The sequence below is a fragment of the Ruditapes philippinarum genome, unplaced genomic scaffold (genome assembly GCF_026571515.1).
Source record: "Ruditapes philippinarum isolate M1 unplaced genomic scaffold, ASM2657151v2 ctg6531_1_1_1_1, whole genome shotgun sequence".
In the NCBI taxonomy this organism is placed as follows: Eukaryota; Metazoa; Mollusca; class Bivalvia; order Venerida; family Veneridae; genus Ruditapes; species Ruditapes philippinarum.
Window position 1 is genome coordinate 4,372 of NW_026866341.1, and position 22,081 is coordinate 26,452.

General features: G+C 32.6%; 1 protein-coding gene across 1 annotated transcript in view; it reads left to right on the forward strand.

The window, feature by feature from the left end:
- The first annotated feature begins 5,317 nt into the window (after positions 1–5,317).
- The window catches only part of LOC132732207 (arylsulfatase B-like), a 31,379-nt gene continuing 14,615 nt past the window's right edge, over positions 5,318–22,081 (forward strand). Inside the window, exons 1-4 of the mRNA XM_060718598.1 lie at positions 5,318–5,383; positions 8,604–8,728; positions 9,213–9,369; positions 16,693–16,805. Coding sequence (XP_060574581.1) covers positions 8,621–8,728; positions 9,213–9,369; positions 16,693–16,805 — 378 coding nt within the window. The 5' untranslated portion in view covers positions 5,318–5,383; positions 8,604–8,620. The remainder of the gene's footprint in view (positions 5,384–8,603; positions 8,729–9,212; positions 9,370–16,692; positions 16,806–22,081) is intronic.

Consider the following 22,081-nt stretch of genomic DNA (forward strand, 5'->3'; position numbering starts at 1 on the left):
GTACAATATTTTAAAACTCGCAGAACTTTGGATTAGTTAATAATTATTTGATAGCAAAGCGTCTGAGCGAAAAAAAAATCAGAAAAAAAATCAAGATCTATTTTTAAGATTTAGTTTGCAGGATACACACATGGAAACGGCTATTGAAAATTTCAAAAGGGCAAACCATGTTATTTCTGTTATAACCATGGATTTATATGTAATATAAATCTGTGGTAATAACATACAATAACAACTATATATTGTCCGGTCCCCTATTATTCTTGAATATGATAAAAGCAAAAACAAAATAATTTACAGACTCGAATTCTAATGTCCACATATGTTAATTGAAATCTAACGAACTTTTCTATACACCTGCACGCAGACGTAAGTGTACTTTGCATAACATTGAACCGCCGTCAATCCTGTTTAGTTGTTTATTATTGAGCAATAAGTGAATTATATATAGCAAGAAACGGAAAACATAACAATCCGCAAAGAAAAATAAAGAAAACGCTCGTATTCGTCATACTAGTATATGTATACACGGTGTCTATACCCACACAACGTATATATGAGCCGCGCCATGACAAAATGCGACCCATTATGTTGGTTTTGTCATGGCACGACTCATATAATAATTATTTAAGTCGAACACGATGACATTTTCTTTATTCAGTCATACCATTACAATAAAAAAGCGTGTGCTAGATTAAATTATTCAAGATGAGAAACTGTTTTATCTAGTCTGGAACTCCCAGATCTAGTTCAAATCTGCAAAGGTGACTGTAGTATTTACATATGTAATTTTTTATACATTTTCAAAATTTTCATGAAAATTGGCATGATACTTGAGTCATGCTGCTTGAAACAATGTGATGTTTTGCGCAGGTGAAAGTTAAACATATAAAGATTAAGCACAATGAATTTGGATTTCTTGAAAGTTATCAAACATATTTGAATAGTATTTCTCTTCTTTTTTTGAAACACTGAATTTCATATGCCACATTTTTAATTGCCATATTTTATTGCTAATATATACATGTAAATATACAGAGAAACAAATTGATTTCGAAATAATAAGTAGCAAAAGAGCTTGGCCAAAGTTCTTACAAAATTAGCGGTCGGGCCTCCCTTTTTTAAAATAATTTTGGCTTATTTGTATATACTCTATTTTACTAGCTATATTTTTCAATCTGTGTACTTCTCCACTTCTCCTATTCTTTTATACTTCCTTGGTGTGGCATCAATGTCCTGAACATGTACATAATCGGCTTTTCTCCACTAGTGTGGCGTCTGAGTTGCATGTACTTCCCTTGGTTTCTTTTATTGGCGACGCCGGTGAGCGGCGTCGTCTATTATGGAACGCTTTTTATTTTTGCCTATGGAAGGAGCTGTTATTATTAGCAGTTAATTTCATGTTGTGTTAATTAGTTTTATTTTGATTCGTAAAAATCAAGTAAACAAATGTGTTATTATATTTGTATTTAATAACTTTTTATAAAAAGCATGTGCATTGTGATATTATTTTCACGAAATTTCAGGTTAAGTTTAACAGCTTGTCCCTTAGTTTTAATGACAATACTAAAACCCGGATTTCGAATATCGTTGTGGTCTAGATTGAGGCCGTATCAGTTCATTCATTCATTTATACATTTTCAAAATTTTCCTACAAGAAGAAAGTTCACCTGCAATTGAGTATAAGGATAGGTAATGGAACTGTTGTAAACGATTATCCTATTGATTTTATCCTTATTACATTTATCTGTTGCGCAGAATGGTTGTTTTTACAAAGTGTACCAGTATCCGGATGTTGAAAGCTATCCGATTTTCTGCAATTACTGCTGACACATGGCCATCTATTTTTTTATGAATACATTACCATTAATTTGCATGGCTTGATAAAATTGAACCTGCAGCATTTCATAATTTTGCTGTTTAGGGTGTTCTTTTGGGTTTCAGGTTTTCTTTATTTTAAGGGGAAGTAACTCATGTTTACTAAATTATTTGTTCTTTTCTGTCTATCTTAGGTATTACTTATAATACTATTTTTGTTGTATATAATTCACCAGTTGTAAGGTCATCAAAAGCATGTTAATGTTAGGATTTCATATTTATTTAATATAAACTGGGAATTATTAATGTTATGTGCATACATGTATATCTTAGACAGTAGTATATTGATATGTTGAGACTTATATTTTCTGCATTTAAAGAGATACAGTTATGTCATTATTATTAAAGGGATGAGACTTTCATTTAAAGTTATAAATGATAAAACATGTATTGATTGAAAATGTCCTTAAACTTGGATCAAGCAATGTAATTAATAAAGTCTCAAAAAATCATATTCTGAATAGTTATTCTATTTTTTTTCTAACATGTGCATAGTTTGAAAAAAAACAGCTTCGGTCTTATCTATTTGTAATGAAGAGACACCGGTCTCAACCTCCAGGTCTCCTGAGTCAACCCGACAACAGACTGTACATAGAGTAGATTGTTACTTGCCCTTGAATAAATTTGTGCACTAAATTTATAGTGGGTGATTTGTGCCACATGAAAACCAACATAGTATAAAAAGTAACTGGGCGCCAGATGAAAACATGAAAATACAATCTACCACAAAGTGGTTTGTTTGTTGCATTTTCATGTTTTTGCCCGGTGCCCTTGATGCAAAATACAAATCAGCCTTCGTAAAATTTCTTATGTTGGTCACAGGTTTGAGTTCTGGTCAAGCTCAAAGTTTTTCTCATCCTGTGACTGCATATAAGCATGAGTTCAATTTCCTATGCTCTGTAACATAAGAAATTCACGAACACAAATCGATATAGTGGGGAAATATGTTGTGGTTTAGAACTGTTTCATTATTAAAGAGAAAATGTGTAGCAGGCCGGATAGCTCAGTTGGTCTCCTGAAAGTCATGGGTTCGAGTCATGGTCAGGCAGTTTCAGTCAGGGTTTAGAAGTGGTTTTTCAACTGACACATGTTTGATTCATTTAACAGATTGCATTATTTGAAATGGACAAAGGCAGTATTGCATGATACTTTTAGATCTACAAAGGGCATTTGATACAGTTGAACACACTATACTGCACATCTGGGATGAAGAAGTTGTTTTTCTTCTTCTTCATGAAACTTCAAGCATCTGCCATATATAATGACATTCTTACATGGTTTAAGTCTTATCTCTGATAGTAGCTGGTTGATGTGGCTGGTACTCATTCTACTACTGCTCTGGGAGTACCTATGCTGTCCCCCTGATGTTCATTTTAGGTCCTCTTTTATGTCTAATATATGTCAATTACATGTCTTCAACCCTAAGCAATAAGCTTTTATTATAATGCACAGGCACGAGTATCAGACCTTGGAAGAAAAAATATGGCCAGATTGATAAAAAAAACCTGTGTTCATCTTAAAAGTGTCAACAACCAAAATAAAATGTAAATAATGACCCCCTTTAAAAATATACTTCAAGTTGATAGTATATTTTTAAAGGGGATCATTATTTACATTTTTTGTTTTGGTTTTTATAAACACAGTTTTTTTATCAATCTGGTCATCTGGTCATATTTTTTCTTCCCAGGTCCGATACTCGTGCCAGTGATTATATGCTGATGACTCAGGAATCCTTGTGTCTCATAAATAAATCTGAAGAAATTCTTTCTTATAGCATAAGTCTTATAAGATTGCTTAATTGACTATAAATTGTCTTTGCATCTTGGCAAGACAGAGTCTATTCTTCTTTGGTTTAAGTTTCAACTTAAACTGGCCCTAGCCTCCAGGTCACATGTAATATATAAAGTACACATCTTTTGTTAAGTATTTAGGTGCAAATCTGGATCAAATTCTTTTGGCGTCGCCCTTTGATGCTTTGCATCAATGATTTTCTTGTATTACATTTTACAGTTCAATTTACACTTCCCTGCACATGTTCTGTTTTATACTCACGCATATTTCACTGGCGTAGCGCTCCCTATTCTGATTCCTTCGCTATCCTTCCAGCAAAGCATTCTAGAAGAGAAATATCTACTCAGTACAGGGCTGCATCATTGACGCATTTATAATTTAATTTACATACACATTTTGCTGCGTGACAATACACCTTTTACAATTTGAAATCATTATAACACAAGCAGAAGATAATGCCGTACATTTTAAATTTTTGTCCTACTATCAAAGCCGTTGGTTATTAATCTAAATTCACTAACGTAACACCAAACTTTTGTTTTTATTTTTCAAAAGTCTTAATTAAATCTGTGTAGTCTTATAGCCCATTGGTGATAAGGATATTACATATTCATAATCTTTAAATACAAACACATGTTACCCTAACTACAAATTGAAAAAAAATCATTTCTGGAACTTAAACACAACACTAAAGTGAAAAATAGGATGGCCGAATGTTTAATTTTCTACAGTAAAAAGAAGTTACCTAATGCCTGTAAGTGCAAATTGTGCATGGAGTGCACGTGCTCTTTTACAATTTAATATACATGTGTGCAGTCAGTGCAGGTTACGTTATTCAAACTCGATAAAACTAAATGCACAGGTGTATCAAATACATTATCTACATAATCAAAATTGGCTGTGGTTTAATATTTAGTAATAACATACATTTATTTAAGTAACACATAATATTATATATACATGTAGACTACACCACAAATAACTTTGTGGTCTTCTAAACAATATCTGAAAACCCACACGAACTTAAAACAACATCATCAAACATTAACAGTCAAAATAACAAACTTGACAAACGCTCCTTTTAGTTATAAGATGTATCTTTCATACAATTTTCATTTGTACAAATCATTAAAAAAATCCAATACATTATCTATATAATCAATATAATAATAATTGATATGTTGTTGAAGTCTGGTCACGAAATTCACATCAGTATTGTTATATTTTTCTTGTCCTTCGGGATAAATTTTAAGTGTTGAAAAATTGAGTACCGCTCGAGCCGGTGCTAGGGGGCCTGAGGAATGTTGCACGTTTTCATTATCGCTCGTGTACAGACTCAATCAAACCGAGCCTGCAATTTTCATGCAATTTTGTTGTGATTAATACTTCTGAGTGATCACCCTTAATTCTTCCAGATTTTAATGAAGATATTTATTTAATCTGAAGAATATGTTTTTTTATATTAAAAGACACGCTATATATTTAGACACCATTTTAATAAAATGGTTAATAGATACATGATGGAGCTTTATATTCTGTTGACAGTTTCAAACATCCATTTAAACTCAATTAATCATCCATCCAATCAATTTTGATAAATTCTGTTTTATTGTTGGTGAGTTCGTAGTGTATATTAGCAAAAGATCATGTGATATCTTAAAATAGAGCAGATAGTCAAAATGGCGGACGGGTATACAATTTCGTAGAGAATTAGGTATCGTTTTAATTCACGTTTATACGTTGGCTGTGAATCAAACTGACATGCGGATTTATAATAAGTTAATCATTGGGAAAAAATAATGAGAGTATACAAAAATATCCAGAGATAGATATCCTAAAACCGTTAGGAAGTCAAAATATTTTTGTTCTGGGTTGGTCCTGTTCCTGGTTATTGCATAACTCATAAGACGTTTCCGTTAGTACTATGTGCACTCCATGACTCCAACGTCTTATCGACTCCTTCATAAGTTCCTTTAGCAAAACGCACAGCGATTTTGTAGCAATACTTAAAATGTTATTTTAATAAAAAAAAACAACAACAACAACACGGAAACATGAGATAAACCTTTTTGCATAATATGTGCAACAAAAGAAATAAAATATGACTCACCTTCGAATGCAACCATATCTAATCCAATACAATCCTTTTCATTTCACCGCTATATACATTCAGCTATGTTACCTGTGTACCTGTGGTTATTACAAATCCTAATATACTGTAAACAAAACTAATTTCTCTTTAATTTTTTGTTGTTTATACAAAATAAGAAGTGCAAAGTAATGATTCTTGTGCACTGCACTTCGAGTCATTGATAGAAGCAGGCATATCAAGTTTGGAGTCAATCCGACCAATAGTGACATGTCTGAGTTAACTCAAACAATAAGAAGTGCAGAGTAACAATTATTGTGCACTGCAATTCTCGTCATTGAAAGGAGCATGCATACCAAATTTGAAGCTTGTCCAAACTATAGTGACTAAGTTATGCTCGGGACAAACCTAAGGGGACCCCCCCCCCACACTGTGCCTCCCTCACCACTGACAAAAAGTAACCCCAGAGATCTGCCAAGAATTTGAAAGTACTGGGCCCTGGGCCCACTTGGTCTGAAAATGATGGGCCATTTTTACCAAAGTATGGGCCTTGGGAAAATAAGTAAACATTGACCAAAATAACTGTTAAAAAGTGTGTAGATAATTGAATTTCCCCGGTAATAAAACTTACATAATATTTTATGACAAGTGGTTCACTTATAATTCAGTACTTTACCAATAATTAAAAATTATGCCTACATGGTAACTTTCTAACTAATATTAATTGCAGGCAAAAATTAAAATATTTTTAGCTCGACTATTCGATAAGAATAAGTAGAGCTATTGCAGTCACCCGAGCGTCGGCGTCGGCGTAACCACTTATGTTAAAGTTTTTGTAATAGTTCAAATATTTTCAAAGTCCATAGACATATGGCTTTGAAACTTTGCACACTTGTTCACCATCATGACCCCAACCTGTAGACAGGAGGAGGTAACTCTATCAAGCATTTTGACAGAATTATGCCCCTTTTTCGACTTAGAATTTACGTTAAAGTTTTTGTAATAGTTCAAATATTTTCAAAGTCCATTGACATATGGCTTTGAAACTTTGCACACTTGTTCAACATCATGACCCCAACCTGTAAACAGGAGGAGTAACTCTATCAAGCATTTTGACAGAATTATGCCCCTTTTTCGACTTAGAATTTACGTTAAAGTTTTTGTAATAGTTCAAATATTTTCAAAGTCCATTGACATATGGCTTTGAAACTTTACACACTTGTTCACCATCATGACCCCAACCTGGAAACAGGAGGAGGTAACCCTATCAAGCATTTTGACAGAATAATGCCCCTTTTTCGACTTAGAATTTACGTTAAAGTTTTTGTAATACCTCAAATATTTTCAAAGTCCATTGATATATGGCTTTGAAACTTTGCACACTTGTTCACCATCATGACCCCAACCTGTAAACAGGAGGAGGTAACTCTATCAAGCATTTTGACAGAATTATGCCCCTTTTTCGACTTTGAATTTACGTTAAAGTTTTTGTAATAGTTCAAATATTTTCAAAGTCCATTGACATATGGCTTTGAAACTTTGCACACTTGTTCACCATCATGACCCCAACCTGTAAACAGGAGGAGGTAACTCTATCAAGCATTTTTTTTACCAGGAACGATGGTTAGGAAACTACCCGCCTATATGACTGAAATACTGTTGAGAAAAGGCGTAAACTGAAGCAAACAAACAAACAAACAAATTTTTTTTACTATCAAGCACTAAGAATAGTCCAGCGTTGCTGTCCTACCGACAGCTCTTGTTTAAATGGCTGCTCAAAAATTTGATATGCAAATTTATTCACATAATTGCTGGTTCTTACTTGTAATGTCTTATATTGTGCATTATCCATTTAATTGTTCCTACTTTGCACCAAATGTCCCTTACCACTGTATATTGACGAATTTTATTGCCCCTTGTATGCCTCTGTGTAGACAGCATACATCAGAGACATTTGCCGACAGACCTTTTGATCATGAAAAAAGTCATGCACAATGTTTCTCTGATTGGTTAATCACCCTGTCAAACATTCTGATGACGAAATATACATCTTTTTTTACACTTCATCAGCCAAAACTTGCGTGAACTTGAGTGACCTTAGGGTTGATCATGTTGAACACCTGTCAGATTATGCTGTAACTTACAGCATTTTCTTAAAATAGCAACACTTTTTTTTTCAGTTACCGATAATCATTTTAAATGTTAAGTAGTTGTATAATTTGTTTGTTTGTTTTATTGGATTAAATTTACGGTAGTAAAAATGAGTATCTGTGTGGGAAAGGGAGTATGAGAAGAAATGCAGTAAGTAGATAACATTGACAAAAGCTATAGAGGAATGGATAAACTCAAGAATATGCGTAATTACAGGAGCATGGGTAACATGTTGCTGTTGGTACCAGTTTTGACTGGATGACTAAATAAACCAGCAGACAGTTTTGTTTTCTTATAAGTCTGGCACAGATTTTAGATGCGCCCATGTCCCTTTGCTGCCGATTATCCTGCGCTATTCTCATTTTTTTAGCGCCAATGGCGCAAAATTGCGTCCTCGGCAGATCTCTGTAACCCATATATGCCGACTTTTTCTAGGGGACAGAAAAAGTATCCCGTTAATGGTCCGCAACTAGTACAAGGTTATTTTGATTTCATAGTAATTATGACACATGAATTCTCAAACTGATGCAGTGTCAGACCAAGCTCTACAATGTATATTGTAGGTTTTTCAAATTTTTTATATTCTTATATTGAACTCCATGAACTTTGAAATTCAAAGCAGGGCAAATTCATATTACAAATATGGCAGGTTATCGGGTAATATCAAACTGTTGATTTTATTGTCATATTTCAGATTGCAAAGATATAAACATGATGCCACCAGGAAGAACTTTGTGTGTGGTGATGTTGATATTTACCTGCAATACTTCCGCCGGGACTGAGAAACCGAACATCGTTCTTATTGTTGCTGATGACTTGGTAACCGTTAAAGTTTAAATTCAAGTTTTTTTTGGTTCCATGAAGATGTTTTTAAATGTCATTGGTCAGCACGAACTTTGTGTGCGGTGATGTTGATATTTACCTACAATGCTCCCGCAGAGACCAAATATTGCTTGTAAACTTTGGATTGATTATCGCTGATGACATGGTAACATTTCATTTTGTTGAATTTAGTAACATTTAAAGAGGCTCATTTACACTTTCTTGTGTTTTCCTGGAAATCCATAAAGATGTTTTTGAATGCTATTTAGGGATTGTGACTTACATGTATGTTGGACAGTCTTGCAGAATTCAAAAAGTTTTAAACTTATATTATATAGGTATTTCTTGTTTAAAAAAATTTTTCTGCTGAATATCGAAGATTTTTTTTTATATCCCTACATAGTTCATGTTGCTATTATTATTTGTTCTATGTACATGTATCTATGATTTAAATGTACAAATTTGTTTATTTGTATTTTAGGGCTGGAACGATGTGGGTTTCCATGGATCCGAGATTAAAACACCCAATATAGACAAGCTTGCATATGATGGCGTGATACTTAATAATTACTATGTTTCACCAATATGTACACCTACCAGAGGCAGCCTGATGACGGGACGCCACCCTATACATCTTGGTAAAGATAAAATAGAGATTTTTATGTCTTCTTTCTTCCCAAGCCGATTTGTAAAAGAATACTATAAAGTCACTCATCTATAAGTTGAATCATATTTTTTTTAATCTTGATTAAACCACACTCAAGTTAGTTTACTGACACAAACCAGTACTAGTGCCATATGGGAAAACCCATTAGGGCTCGCACCTATAGTCTCTTGGTTGAGAGGCTGACACCTTTACCAAAATGCCACAGCTCAAATATGATATGATTGGAAGTTATTCATTTAGTGTGGCCTCTTTTATTTATGATGAATTGACTGTGTTGGTGAGACGTAAAAGCCAACCAACATTTTTCCATCAGTGTCTATATGTAAAACATTTGAGCCGTGTCATGACAAAACCAACATATACAGCATGGATCCAGACCAGCCTGTGCATCAGCGCAGTCTGATCAGGATCCATACTGTTCGCTATCAGTTTCTCTACTTGTTATACGGTTTATAAGCGAAAAGCATGGATCCTGATCAGACTGCGCAGATGCGCAGACTGGTCTGGATCCATGCTGGTCGCAAACGCATAACGTTGGTTTTGTCATGACGCGGCTCATTTATTGCATGTCATAAACACTGAATATAACTGTTATTTTGCATACCAACTGTACACTGTGTTTATCAATGAAGAAGAAAACATGTAAAAATGAATAATATCATGCTAGGATGCACTGTTACATGTTTCTAAATATACATGAGTCAGGGCACCATGTAAAACAGTGGACTCCGTCACTCCAATGATGGCCCTGGTATTTTCTTTATCAAAACATAGCACTCAAATAACATCACACTCACATGTATATGTAAAAAGCATGACTTGAAAAACAAATAATGAAATACACAGTTTAAAAGTTAGAGATATACTTTTAGGCAAGAATAGGTTAATGCACCTTTTTTTTTGGCTAACTAAGTCCCTCATCTTGCGGCCTTTAAACATATCCTCATTCTTTGCAGATGTTAATGCTTAAAAAAAAGGTGCATGTACCCTATATTGCTGGCTTATGTGGCGGCATTTTGAATGCATTGCCTTATTGCAGTAATTGGTTAACTTCTATTTAATTATATAAGTGAGTAAACTTTATGAAAATTTCAAAAATGTGTGAGAAAGAGATAATAGTTACAGTACTAACTCATATGATGGCATGGTGTTTATTAACTTGTATATTGCATGTTCCATGTCCAGGGCTTCAGCATGGAGTGATTACGGCCCCGGCCCCATGGGGTTTACCCCTTAATCATACAACAATGGCTCAGCATTTGAAACATCTTGGTTATACAACACGTATTGTAGGAAAGGTAGTAACATAATATTAAAGCACAACATGAAAAGGCCTATTTCAGTTTAGTTTAGAAATTTCAAAGCATTTTACAACAGTAAATTTGCAATGACATGAATACTTTTTGGTTACATACATGTTTTTATTGCAAGGAATATTTGGCTTTTTAGCTCACCTGTCACAAAGTGACAGGGTGAGCTTTTGTGATCGCTTTTCGTCCGGCGTCCGTCCGTCGTCCGTCCGTCCGGCGTCCGTCCGTAAACTTTTGCTTTAAATGACATCTCCTCATAAACCACTGAGCCAATTTCATCCAAACTTTACAGGAATGTTTCTTTGGTGGTCACCTTTAAAAATTGTTCAAAGAATTTAATTCCATGCAGAACTCTGGTTGCCATGGCAACCGAAAGAAAAATCTTTAAATATCTTCTTTTAAACAACCGTAAGAGCTAGACCTTAGATATTTTGCATGAAACATCTTCTAATGAGTGTCTACCAAGTTTGTTCAAATAAAAGCCCTGGGGTCAAAATTGGCCCCGCCCCAGGGGGTCATTGATTTTCCCTATATGCATATAGTAAAAACTTAAAAAATCTTCTTTTAAAGAACCCAAAGAGCTAGAGCTAAGATATTTGGCATGAAACATCTTCTAGTGAGTGTCTACCAAGTTTGGACAAATAAAAGCCCTGGGGTCAAAATTGGCCCTGCCCCAGGGGGTCATAGATTTTCCCTATATGCATATAGTAAAAACTTAAAAAATCTTCAAAGAGCTAGAGCTAAGATATTTGGCATGAAACATCTTCTAGTGAGTGTCTACCAAGTTTGTTCAAATAAAAGCCCTGGGGTCAAAATTGGCCCTGCCCCAGGGGTTCATTGATTTTCCCTATATGCATATAGTAAAAACTTAAAAAATCTTCTTTTAAAGAACCCAAAGAGCTAGAGCTAAGATATTTGGCTTGAAACATCTTCTAATGAGTGTCTACCAAGTTTGTTCAAATAAAAGCCCTGGGGTCAAAATTGGCCCCGCCCCGGGGGGTCATTGATTTTCCCATTATGCATATAGTAAAAACTTAAAAAATCTTCTTTTAAAGAACCGTAAGAGCTAGAGCTTAGATATTGGGCATGAAACATCTTCTAGTGAATGTCTACCAAGTTTGTTCAAATAAAAGCCCTGGGGTCAAAATTGGCCCCGCCCCAGGGGTTCATTGATTTTCCCTATATGCATATAGTAAAAACTTAAAAAATCTTCTTTTAAAGAACCCAAAGAGCTAGAGCTAAGATATTTAGCATGAAACATGTTCTAATGGGTGTCTACCAAGTATGTTCAAATAAAAGCCCTGGGGTCAAAACTGGCCCCGCCCCGGGGGTCATTGATTTTCCTTATATGTGTATAGCAAAAACTTAAAAATCTTCTTTGAAAAAACCCAAATAGCTAGAGTTTAGATATTAAGCATGAAACATCTTTAAGTTAATATCTACAAAGTTTGTTCAAATAAAAGCCCGGGGGTCAAAACTGGCCCTGCCCCAGGGGTGTCATTGTTTTTAACTATATGTGTATAGTAAAAACTTAAAAAATCTTCTTTTAAAAAACCCAATGAGCTAGAACTTAGATGTTTAGCATGAAACATCTTCTTATGGGTGTCTACCAAGTGTGTTCAAATAAACAAATAAAAGCCCTTGGGTAAAAATTGGCCGGGGGGAAGGGGGGGCTATATACAGGTGAGCGACATCAGGGCCATCATGGCCCTCTTGTTTTACTTAGTTTTCAGTAATGATAAAATATGATAAAATAAAATGATAAACTATTTTGATATATTTGATAAATCATGTAATAGAGTATGGTTTATAAGTCAACTAGGGTGAAGACATTGGCACATTAAATATTTTTCTATGTCAGTTTGATTGAGACAATATATTTAATTTATTTTGTCTTTCACAGGGGTTTAAGCATGTTCAAGAGCGGGTTTGGCATTTTACTTTATGTAGTGCCATTAGTCAAATTTATGCTTGATATTCACTTAAAAAGATGTCTTAATATTCAGACTCTACTTTATGATTAGTAACCAAATCTGTGGGGTTTTGATAAAACTCACACCCCTCCCTATAGATTCGTGCAATGAAAAGAAGTTATTTGAGGACAAAAAGTACCTGGTATAGATTCCATGAATGTTTTTTAGATAAATGCTTGCATCGACATGCTATTAATATTTTCCACACTAAATATCTTAAAATGGATTTGTCCATCTTTCATTCCGGACAAAATTATTCATTATTATATGAGAAATTTTCAAATTATTCACTGACTGAAAAACAAACAGTGAACACCATTTGAGCCGTGTCACGACAAAACCAACAAAATGAGTTTGCGACCAGCATGGATCCAGACCAGCCTGCGCACCGCGCAGTCTGATCAGGATCCATGCTGTTCGCTTACGAACCGTATAACAAGTAGAGAAAGTAATAGCGAACAGCATGGATCCTGATCAGACTGCTCGGATGCTCAGGCTGGTCTGGATCCATGCTGGTCGCAAACCCACTATGTTGGTTTTGTCGTGACGCGGCTCATTTGGAGGTGCACTGATCGCATGGATGTAATCTCTAGCTGCTAGCAGGCTAAGATAAGTTATTGAAACACTTAATTTAAAATGTTGAAATAAATCACTTATTAAAATGCCATGTGAGGCAATGCCATTTTGAACTCTTTAATTTGCTAAGAATTTTATATATAGTTTGCAAAGAATTTCAAAGTTTTCTTTGATGCATTAGCTATTCACATTCTCTCAAGAGTACTTCATATATATATACATATATTAATGAAATACATGTACGTTTATACAAAAAATAATACCGTAAATAATCAGGAACAATAAGATTTTGACAAATGAAGATGTTTTTCTATTTACTTAGTTACCATGTATAGTAATTGTTTCATTATTTGTCAAACTTGGAAATGGAGGATATTTTTTTTTTAGAATTCTTGTATTCCTTTCTGGAGAATTCTATCTAAGAATTGTATAGAAAAGTGAAAGTTTAAAAAAAAAAGCTATGTAAGGAAAGAATGGATCAAATCTGAGTCTGTGACATTCTTATTTTGGTCATTCCACTACAAGAAACATAGCGTTTTACATAAAATAAAAAATAAATTGAAGTAGGCCTGTGTTGATGCTTTTGTTAATTAGTCTTACTATAGTAGTCATATTTCTGCATAATATAGTAGTCCTACTAATGCGTAATATCACTTTATTTTGTTGTTAACATTATGTTCTGTGTTATAGTTTTAAATATAGACTGTATTAATAGAATCACTCTGTCAGGTGACAAGTTAACCAGTTAACCAGTTTGATGCCCAGTTAACAATTTTAACCATTCAGGTGACCAGTCTCATATAGCCAACAATTTGATTGGCTGGTGGTAAATCTTAATTGAGAACAATTTTGGTGTTGATAGGTGATATTAAGTTCTTTTATTGCTGACAAGTTTTATCAGTCATGTGATACTGGGGCCAGTTACATCAAGAGACATGCATCTGTTTTTATTGTATGCTATAATTTCAGAATTTCCATGCTGCCAACTAAAACTATAACAACATATTTCTGTTTGAATTAAATGTAGTTTTGTGCCACATTCCCTGGTTTGGGGATATGAGAATTATATCCAAGCACTGAATGGATATCAAACAAGAAAAACAAAATTAATTAGAAACATTAAAAAAATGATTACAGTTATTGTAAACCAGTTTCTGAATCTTGCTTTTTGATTGGGTGATTTACTCTTGAATTTTGAATCGACCAATGAAATTGTTTTATTCATTGTGAGACTGGTTCCCTTTTTTTCACCTCTCAGGCACCTTTATAATCATACAAATCATTAGCACAGTTTATGTATGTAGTTTTTTGTTATAACTCATTGCTTCATATACATGTACTTTTGAGCACTTCCTTTATTTCACATAAATCATGCACACAATTATATCACGGATTTATATTACAGGGATCGGACACTCCCAGTTAACCCTATATAAATGCTTAAATATCTTGTCGTGCACCCGATAAAGGTACATCGATCGATAATTTACCAAAGCGTAAATGCCCGTTCGCAATGGATACCTACTTTACAAAATACCATACAGCTTTTCCATTTATTATCCGATTTTGGAAATTTAAAGTTTATTTTGAAGAAAAATACTTGTTTAATTCAAATATCTAATTTATTTTTTAAAGGTACAGTTTATCTGTCCGCAACAACGATTAAAAAATTAACTTGACGAAATCCGCGGTAAATTTACATTTTTATATAAAAAGCAGGTATTTGAAATTTATTAGTACTGTACCAACAAAATTCAATTTCAAAATAATAAAGAAGCCGATGTAAGTTATTCATAGATGATTCAAGATGCAATATTTAAGATGTATTGGGTTATGTAGTCAAATTTATTAACGCACAATTGTTTTACGGGTAATGTATTGCTGCCTTTACAATTCGCTCAACACGTGAAGAAAATTGATTCATTTTTTTAGTACAAAATATGGCCGAGATTGTCAATATTGCCATATTCATAGAATATTCAAATTTTATTCATCATTTATATCATTATTATTTTTTGTAAATCTGTTTTCAAATGTCGGTGCAGTGAAGTACACAATCATAGTAACAGTAAAGTGTGGCTGTCTCGATTCCGGCCTCGTATATTTTAATCCGTATTTTTTAATTATTCTTTTTATTTGAATGCCTGTTGAAAGATAATTCTGATACTTTTTAATGTTACGCTAGAAAAACAATAAAAATCTTTACAGTTTGAGTCAGGATTTTGCGGAATAAAAGTAACTTTTGATTATTTTTTACACATCGCTTAAATTTCTTTCAAGTTTAATTACTTGAAGTGGGGTAATTACCAGGTAACAAGTGATTATTGAAAAAGTTTATTTTCAAACTTTCATTACCAGGTTACATGTGATAATTGCAACACTCAATTTTCAAAAACAAATAGAATTTGAATGTATATTTTGTTTGTGCGCGGTCTTTAACTTCAGTCCATGGCATGTGTGGTAAGAAAACGATTCTGAAGAGGATATATATAAATACAATGTAAATCTATTTTCTTTATTAACATTTATAAATGCAATTGAAAATAAATAACTCAATTTGTATAGTCCTTTCTTTGAAAAATAATGAAAATAAACATATGACAAATAAATCATTTGACGTGAATTGCGAAGGATAACTATGAAAAAAAATCTGTTTCAGAATAAAAAATAATATTATAAAACAGCTGTTCTGTATGCCAATAAAAGTTTCTTCCTTGCCAATCTTATGAATTCATCTATGTATGAACGCTTGTCTAGATTGATCTGAAAATATATTTAATACAATAATAAGTAGAATATTTACTATATTTATACTAATATACAGGTAATTCAAAGAAACAATGTACAAATCATTTGAAAAAAATTCACAGAAATAAAGACAAATTTCAAACATTAATTTCTTTAAAAGTATTTGAGCAATCAAGAAACATTTGTTTTCAATGCCACCATTAAACCATGTAAAAAATATTTATCTTAATCTGAATCGCGGTTATAATTTATGCTTGAAGTAAAAGTGCATCAAAATGTAGAGAGTATGCCTAAACAATAGGCGAATATTTTTTTAAATAGGTACTTTTTTACTAAGCGTTGCAGCGTTCTATCGGCATATTTTCATTTTTTAATACTTTAGCGCGTAAAATAATACTGTATCGATACATTCATATGTGTATAATTTTTCACAAAGCTGCAATTACACCACATACTCTAGTGAAAATCTGTCATATTTCGCACTCCGAGCGTGCCGCCATCTCATTCTGTCCACCTTTATCCGATTCCGCGCATGCGCGCGACGGGACTTTAAGCTAAACGAAAGTGTCCGATCCTTGTAATATAAATCCGTGATTATATGTAGTTTATTGTTATCTCATTGCTTCACTTCCTTCCTTTCATAGACTAACATAGTTAGAACTGAATATACATGTATTAATTTACCAGGCCTCCAACATTATGTGATATCTGCACCTGAACCATGGGGACTGCCCTTGAACCATACAACCATGGCACAACATCTCAAAAGTCTTGGATATGCCACCCATATTGTTGGAAAGGTACAATGTTAGTAAGACAACTAGTTTATAAGTCTGGTTTTATTTTAAGCTCGACTATTCAATGCATGCAATAATTATATTAATGTCTAAAAATGAAATACAAAAAAATGATTGGTTTGAATTGTTTGAGGTTTTTTTTTGTTGTACATAAAGGAGAAGAAAAATTGCCAAGAAGTGCTAAGTATTACCGGTACATATATATGGGCAGTTTGGAAGTTTCATATCTTATAAAAGGGAAAAAGATATGGTTGTTTGCTTTTGGATTTTATGTTTTTTAATTAGGATAATTTTTTAGAAGAGAAAGGCCTGTATAAATGAACATCCTAAAATAAAACTGTAAAATAGTGAGCTTAACAGTGGGCAAAATACAGTCAAATTTTGTCTGTAAAGACCAGTTTTACAAAATGGGAAAAGGGATTTTTCACAGGTGGTCCCCTATTAATAGGTTTTGTTGCTTTATAATTGATTTCAATGAGAAATTAACATCATTTAATTAGCTTTGGTGATGTGGCTGTCAATAATGATGCTTTTTTTTGTTGAAAGTTTTTTCTTTCACACCCGTTGCTGGTACTTTTAACTAACATAACTCTTTTGAAGCATATTTTTTAACACTTGCGCAGCTGTTTGAATAGAACATAAGAAAAGTTTTTTTGTCTAATGCTTTTGTAGCTTATTTGTACATGTATATCACTTGCTAATTTAATATTCATATGTATCTAGGAATTGTTTGTTAATCTTTATAATTATACAGGTCTCATATTAACCTTATATATGGCGCTAAATAATTTAAATGAACTTGTCTGTCTTTCAATCTGGACTAATGTCCATTTTTCATTCTGGACTAAAACAATGATCATTTTTAGTGAAAACTCTAAAATAAGAACCAACTGAATAGCTAACAGTGCAGACCATGATCAGGCAGCACATTGTTGCCAGCTGATCTTGGTCTGCAGTGATTTCATTGGTATAACCCATTGCTGCCACCAGGTTAAGACTTTATTCTGTTTCCATAGATACAAATGCAAGTTTAAAATCACTTTAAAGTTTTATGGAAATACATTAACTTTATTGTTATTCGTAGAAACGTTTAACTTTTTGAAAGAAACACCTGGTATGACATTTATATATTTTCAATGACAGTGGCACCTTGGTTTCTTCCGCACTGAGTATTTGCCGACAACTCGTGGGTTTGACTCCCACTTTGGTTATTGGGGTGGTAAAGAGGACTACTATGACCATCTAGAATTTGATGTAAGTTTTTGACTATTCCAAATATGATGTAAGGTATGATGTAAAGTATGATGTAAAATGTTTTTTGAAAATGAGAAAAAAGATCAACAAAGCAAGGGGATGTTCACAGAATGCAATCAATCCCCATCATAGCCAAGCCACAATGGCGGGGCACACAAGACATGGTAAGTTCTTGACTTCCTAAATTTGATGTACGTTTTGACTGAATTTGATGTAGGTTTTTTACTGTCCTTAATTTGATGGTAGAACTTGACTATCTTGAATTTGATGTAACTTTTTCAACATCTAAAATATGACTGTCTAGAATTTAATGAAAGTAACTGATAATTCAGAATTTTGTTAAAAGGATTTGATCGTCATTGAATCAATGTAAGTTTATACCCTGTAGAATTTGTTTTAGGATTTTGTCAACCCAGTGTTTAATGTTAGATTTTGAACATGAAGAATTTGATCATTTTAAAATGATGCGGCTGTCATTATGGCTAAGGGCCATATACAGGTATAGTCATTTTCAATCTTTAATGATGGAGGAAGACTTATGATGTTCTTTAGCAGAACCATCAACCATTCTGTGTAAGTATTACTATAGAACATCAAATTAAGGGGCAAAAATGATATAATATCCCTTACGGAATTCACTTATAAGTCACTTATAGGCTATTTTATATGTAGATTATACTTCACTTAGTCAATTCACCTATAAGTCAAGTATATGTATTTTAAATGCAAATTAGATGTAAGTGCAGTATATGTCTGGCATTTTGACATATAAGTGAAGTATAAGTTATATATAAGTCACAAATATGTGACATGTAAGTCAAAGATATGCTCAACTTATAAGTAACATATAAGTGACTTATATGTTACATATAAGTGACTTAATATAAGTCACTTATAAGTAACATATAAGTCACATGTAAGTCGCATATATGTTGCTTGATGTCAAAAAAGCTTGAAATAAAATAAAAGTTTAGTAATTTAATTTCAAAAATGTTTATTAATTTATATTCATAGTCATATAAATGAGCAAAATACAAAATTCAACATACATATCCTTCAGTTCAATCATCTTACATTCACTAGTACAAAAACAATATTAATTTCTAGCAGCAAGTTTTTGTTTTTTACTGGTTTTCTTGGAATCAAACACTTTATTTATACAATTATTTTGCTGGAAGTCTGTCGGTAAGGAACTGTTCAAATCATAAATTTGATCAAATGTTTCTGATTATTCAAACTACTATTTCTTTTATTGATGTCTGTTTCAGTGCTCTGCTTCTATTTCCTCGGAGAACTTCATGTGGCTGTGTTCACCTTTAAAGATAAAATTCATAATTAATTAAAAAAGTTGTGGAATAAATTCCGACCATTGTATATGCAGTTATATTTCATATTTTTTATATCATCAAACTATATTAGCTATTTATGCTATATACTAAGTTACACAGTATCTCATTTTAGTGCACAAGTCAACAGTGTTGCTTAAGAATTGCTTAAAGTCTCTATAAGAATTGATTAACTGCACTATTTGCAACAACATTTATTATGCTCTTTTCTGTGAAAGATTTAGAGCAGTAAGTATAGAGATTAAAAAAAATATACCTTTTCAGGCTCAATACTGCATATCATTATTCACCTGGCATCTCAAAGTAAGAAATGGTCCCACTAGCCTGCAATGTATGTAAAATGTAATATCAGATTTCTCCATTGAAAACAACAATAAAATGATTATGATTTATTCAGCTGCATAAAACTACTGATTGTACTATTTAGTTCTAAAAATTCAATTAATTTAACTATTAAATCTAGATTTAAATCAATTACAAGTATTAGTAGTAAATCTAATGTATGAAGCTTAGAAATAAAAACAGCCTTGATCTCTCAAGTTACAAATTTTAGTTTGCTGCCATCTTACTTTGATTGTTTAATATATAACCTGTATCAATTCTGCATAAATGTAACTCAAAGGTATTTACCTGATTTTGTTGTATTATCTTCTTGTCCAAGGTGATTCTTCTTGTCATTCTTATTTACCATTACTATACTTAAACATCTTAAACAAAACAATATCTCTAAAATTCCTAAAACATCAAGTAGATTCTCTGTGATTTCCACCAGCTTGCTAACCTAAATGTTTCAGACTTACAACTGTGTACCTGGGCAGGTCCAATGTTATGTAAAACAGGGTAAATCCAAAAATCAAAGCACTCATCAGTTCTATCTTACAATCATTGAATGTGAAAAAAAATCAAATAACTAATAGATATGTAAAGTTTAAAATTCATTATACATTTTTGAAAAAGAAAATGCAATGTCCTTTTTTTACAAATTCAGGATAGGAAATGTTATCTTTCCCCAAAATAATCACATGGAACAGTCTGATTTGTAGGAATGACCAGTCAAAAAATTAGTCATGCACATATGGTGGCAAAGGCAGGTGGCCAGTTTTATCAGACCTCTTATCTATGTGGTGTATCAGTGGATGTAGAAAATATAAGCAATCTTCAGGCATATTGGTTCCTTGATTTTATATAGATTAAAAGAGCAATAGAAACTGTTTATTTCAAGCACTGTTTTTTTATTGTTTAAATATCTAAAATACACTAGGCCTAAATGTCTTAAAAATAACACTTGTATATTAAAAAAAAAATACACCTCTTTTTCTTGTTAGAATATCTTACTTCCCCGAAATTAGGTCTGTAAGAAGTACAGTTGATAAAAAACATATAGATTACAATGTCTGTTTCAAGTTAGAAAAAAAACAAGAGTAGATTTATGCCTTGGGTGACTTTTATGTGAAATATTTTCCTTGTGAGAAGAAATGACATGGAATTTCATTTCTGTCCATGGTAGCCTAGAAATCTCTGATTGAATGCCATTTCTGTCCCAATTCCGCACAGAATATGTACCAAAATTTTTTACAGGTAATATACTTAATTGATAATCATTTTTCCTATTATCTTACTTAAAAACCCCCAGCTGTGTTCAAAAATTAATAAGCAACATTTAAAAAAAAATCTTAATTGTTTGTGATTTAGGTCTAAGATTATAGTATTTTAAATTCTGAGTATTTTGATACCCATTGTATTAAAGCAAAGAATTACATATCAACTTCAATAAATTTTATCAATTTTTCTCATGTTTTTGTACTTAGTAATTTTTTCAGCTTTGCTCAGTAATAAAAAGTCTCGCAAAAAGTTTCTAAGTTTTCACTTATATCTAACATAGAAACTGGTTACTTCAAAGTTCACCAGTATAAGGCACTTATAGGTGACTTGTATGTGACTTATATGTTGGGGAAAAAATGGCCAAAAGTGACTTATATATAGCATATACCTATAACTGACTTAGACAGGTTTTTAGGTGATTTATAAGTGACTTATATGTAACTTATAGTTCTCTTATAGGTCAAGTATAAGTTGCATATAAGAAACATATAAGTCACTTAAAGTCATTTTGGTAAGGGATAACTGTCAATAATGTGTTGGATAAGAAACCAAGGTGCCACTGTAATGTATCTTTTTGAAAACAAAAATGGGATTGGAATATACATGTACATATGTGTACATGTGCTTATTCAAGGGATTTATAAGATGCAGAACATTTGCATGGAAAAATTATTTACACATAATTATCAACTTAACAGTATTTAGGTCAGAGAATGCTTCTAAAAATATGGAATTTGTAGATTTTAAGGATAGTGTGGACTCCACTTATTTGTTCCTAGCCGCATGTTATTTTAAAGATTAATAAGGCTATAAGTTCGGCAAAAACTCAGAAAACAAGACCCTGTTTGGAATAAGATTTTTTACTATATGTATTATCTTCATTTAAATAACTTGTCCAGTCAATTGTGTCCATTGTACTCAGTTTTGTGTTTAAGTGTGTTAAGGAATTTTATGTTTACCTATTTTAGGCAACAGCAAAGCTAATCATACTAAAACTCATTTAGGAAAACTATTTTGATTAAGTTTGTTAATAGCAATTTTGGGTGTAACTCTCCTAAGATCATTCATATAAAGAGA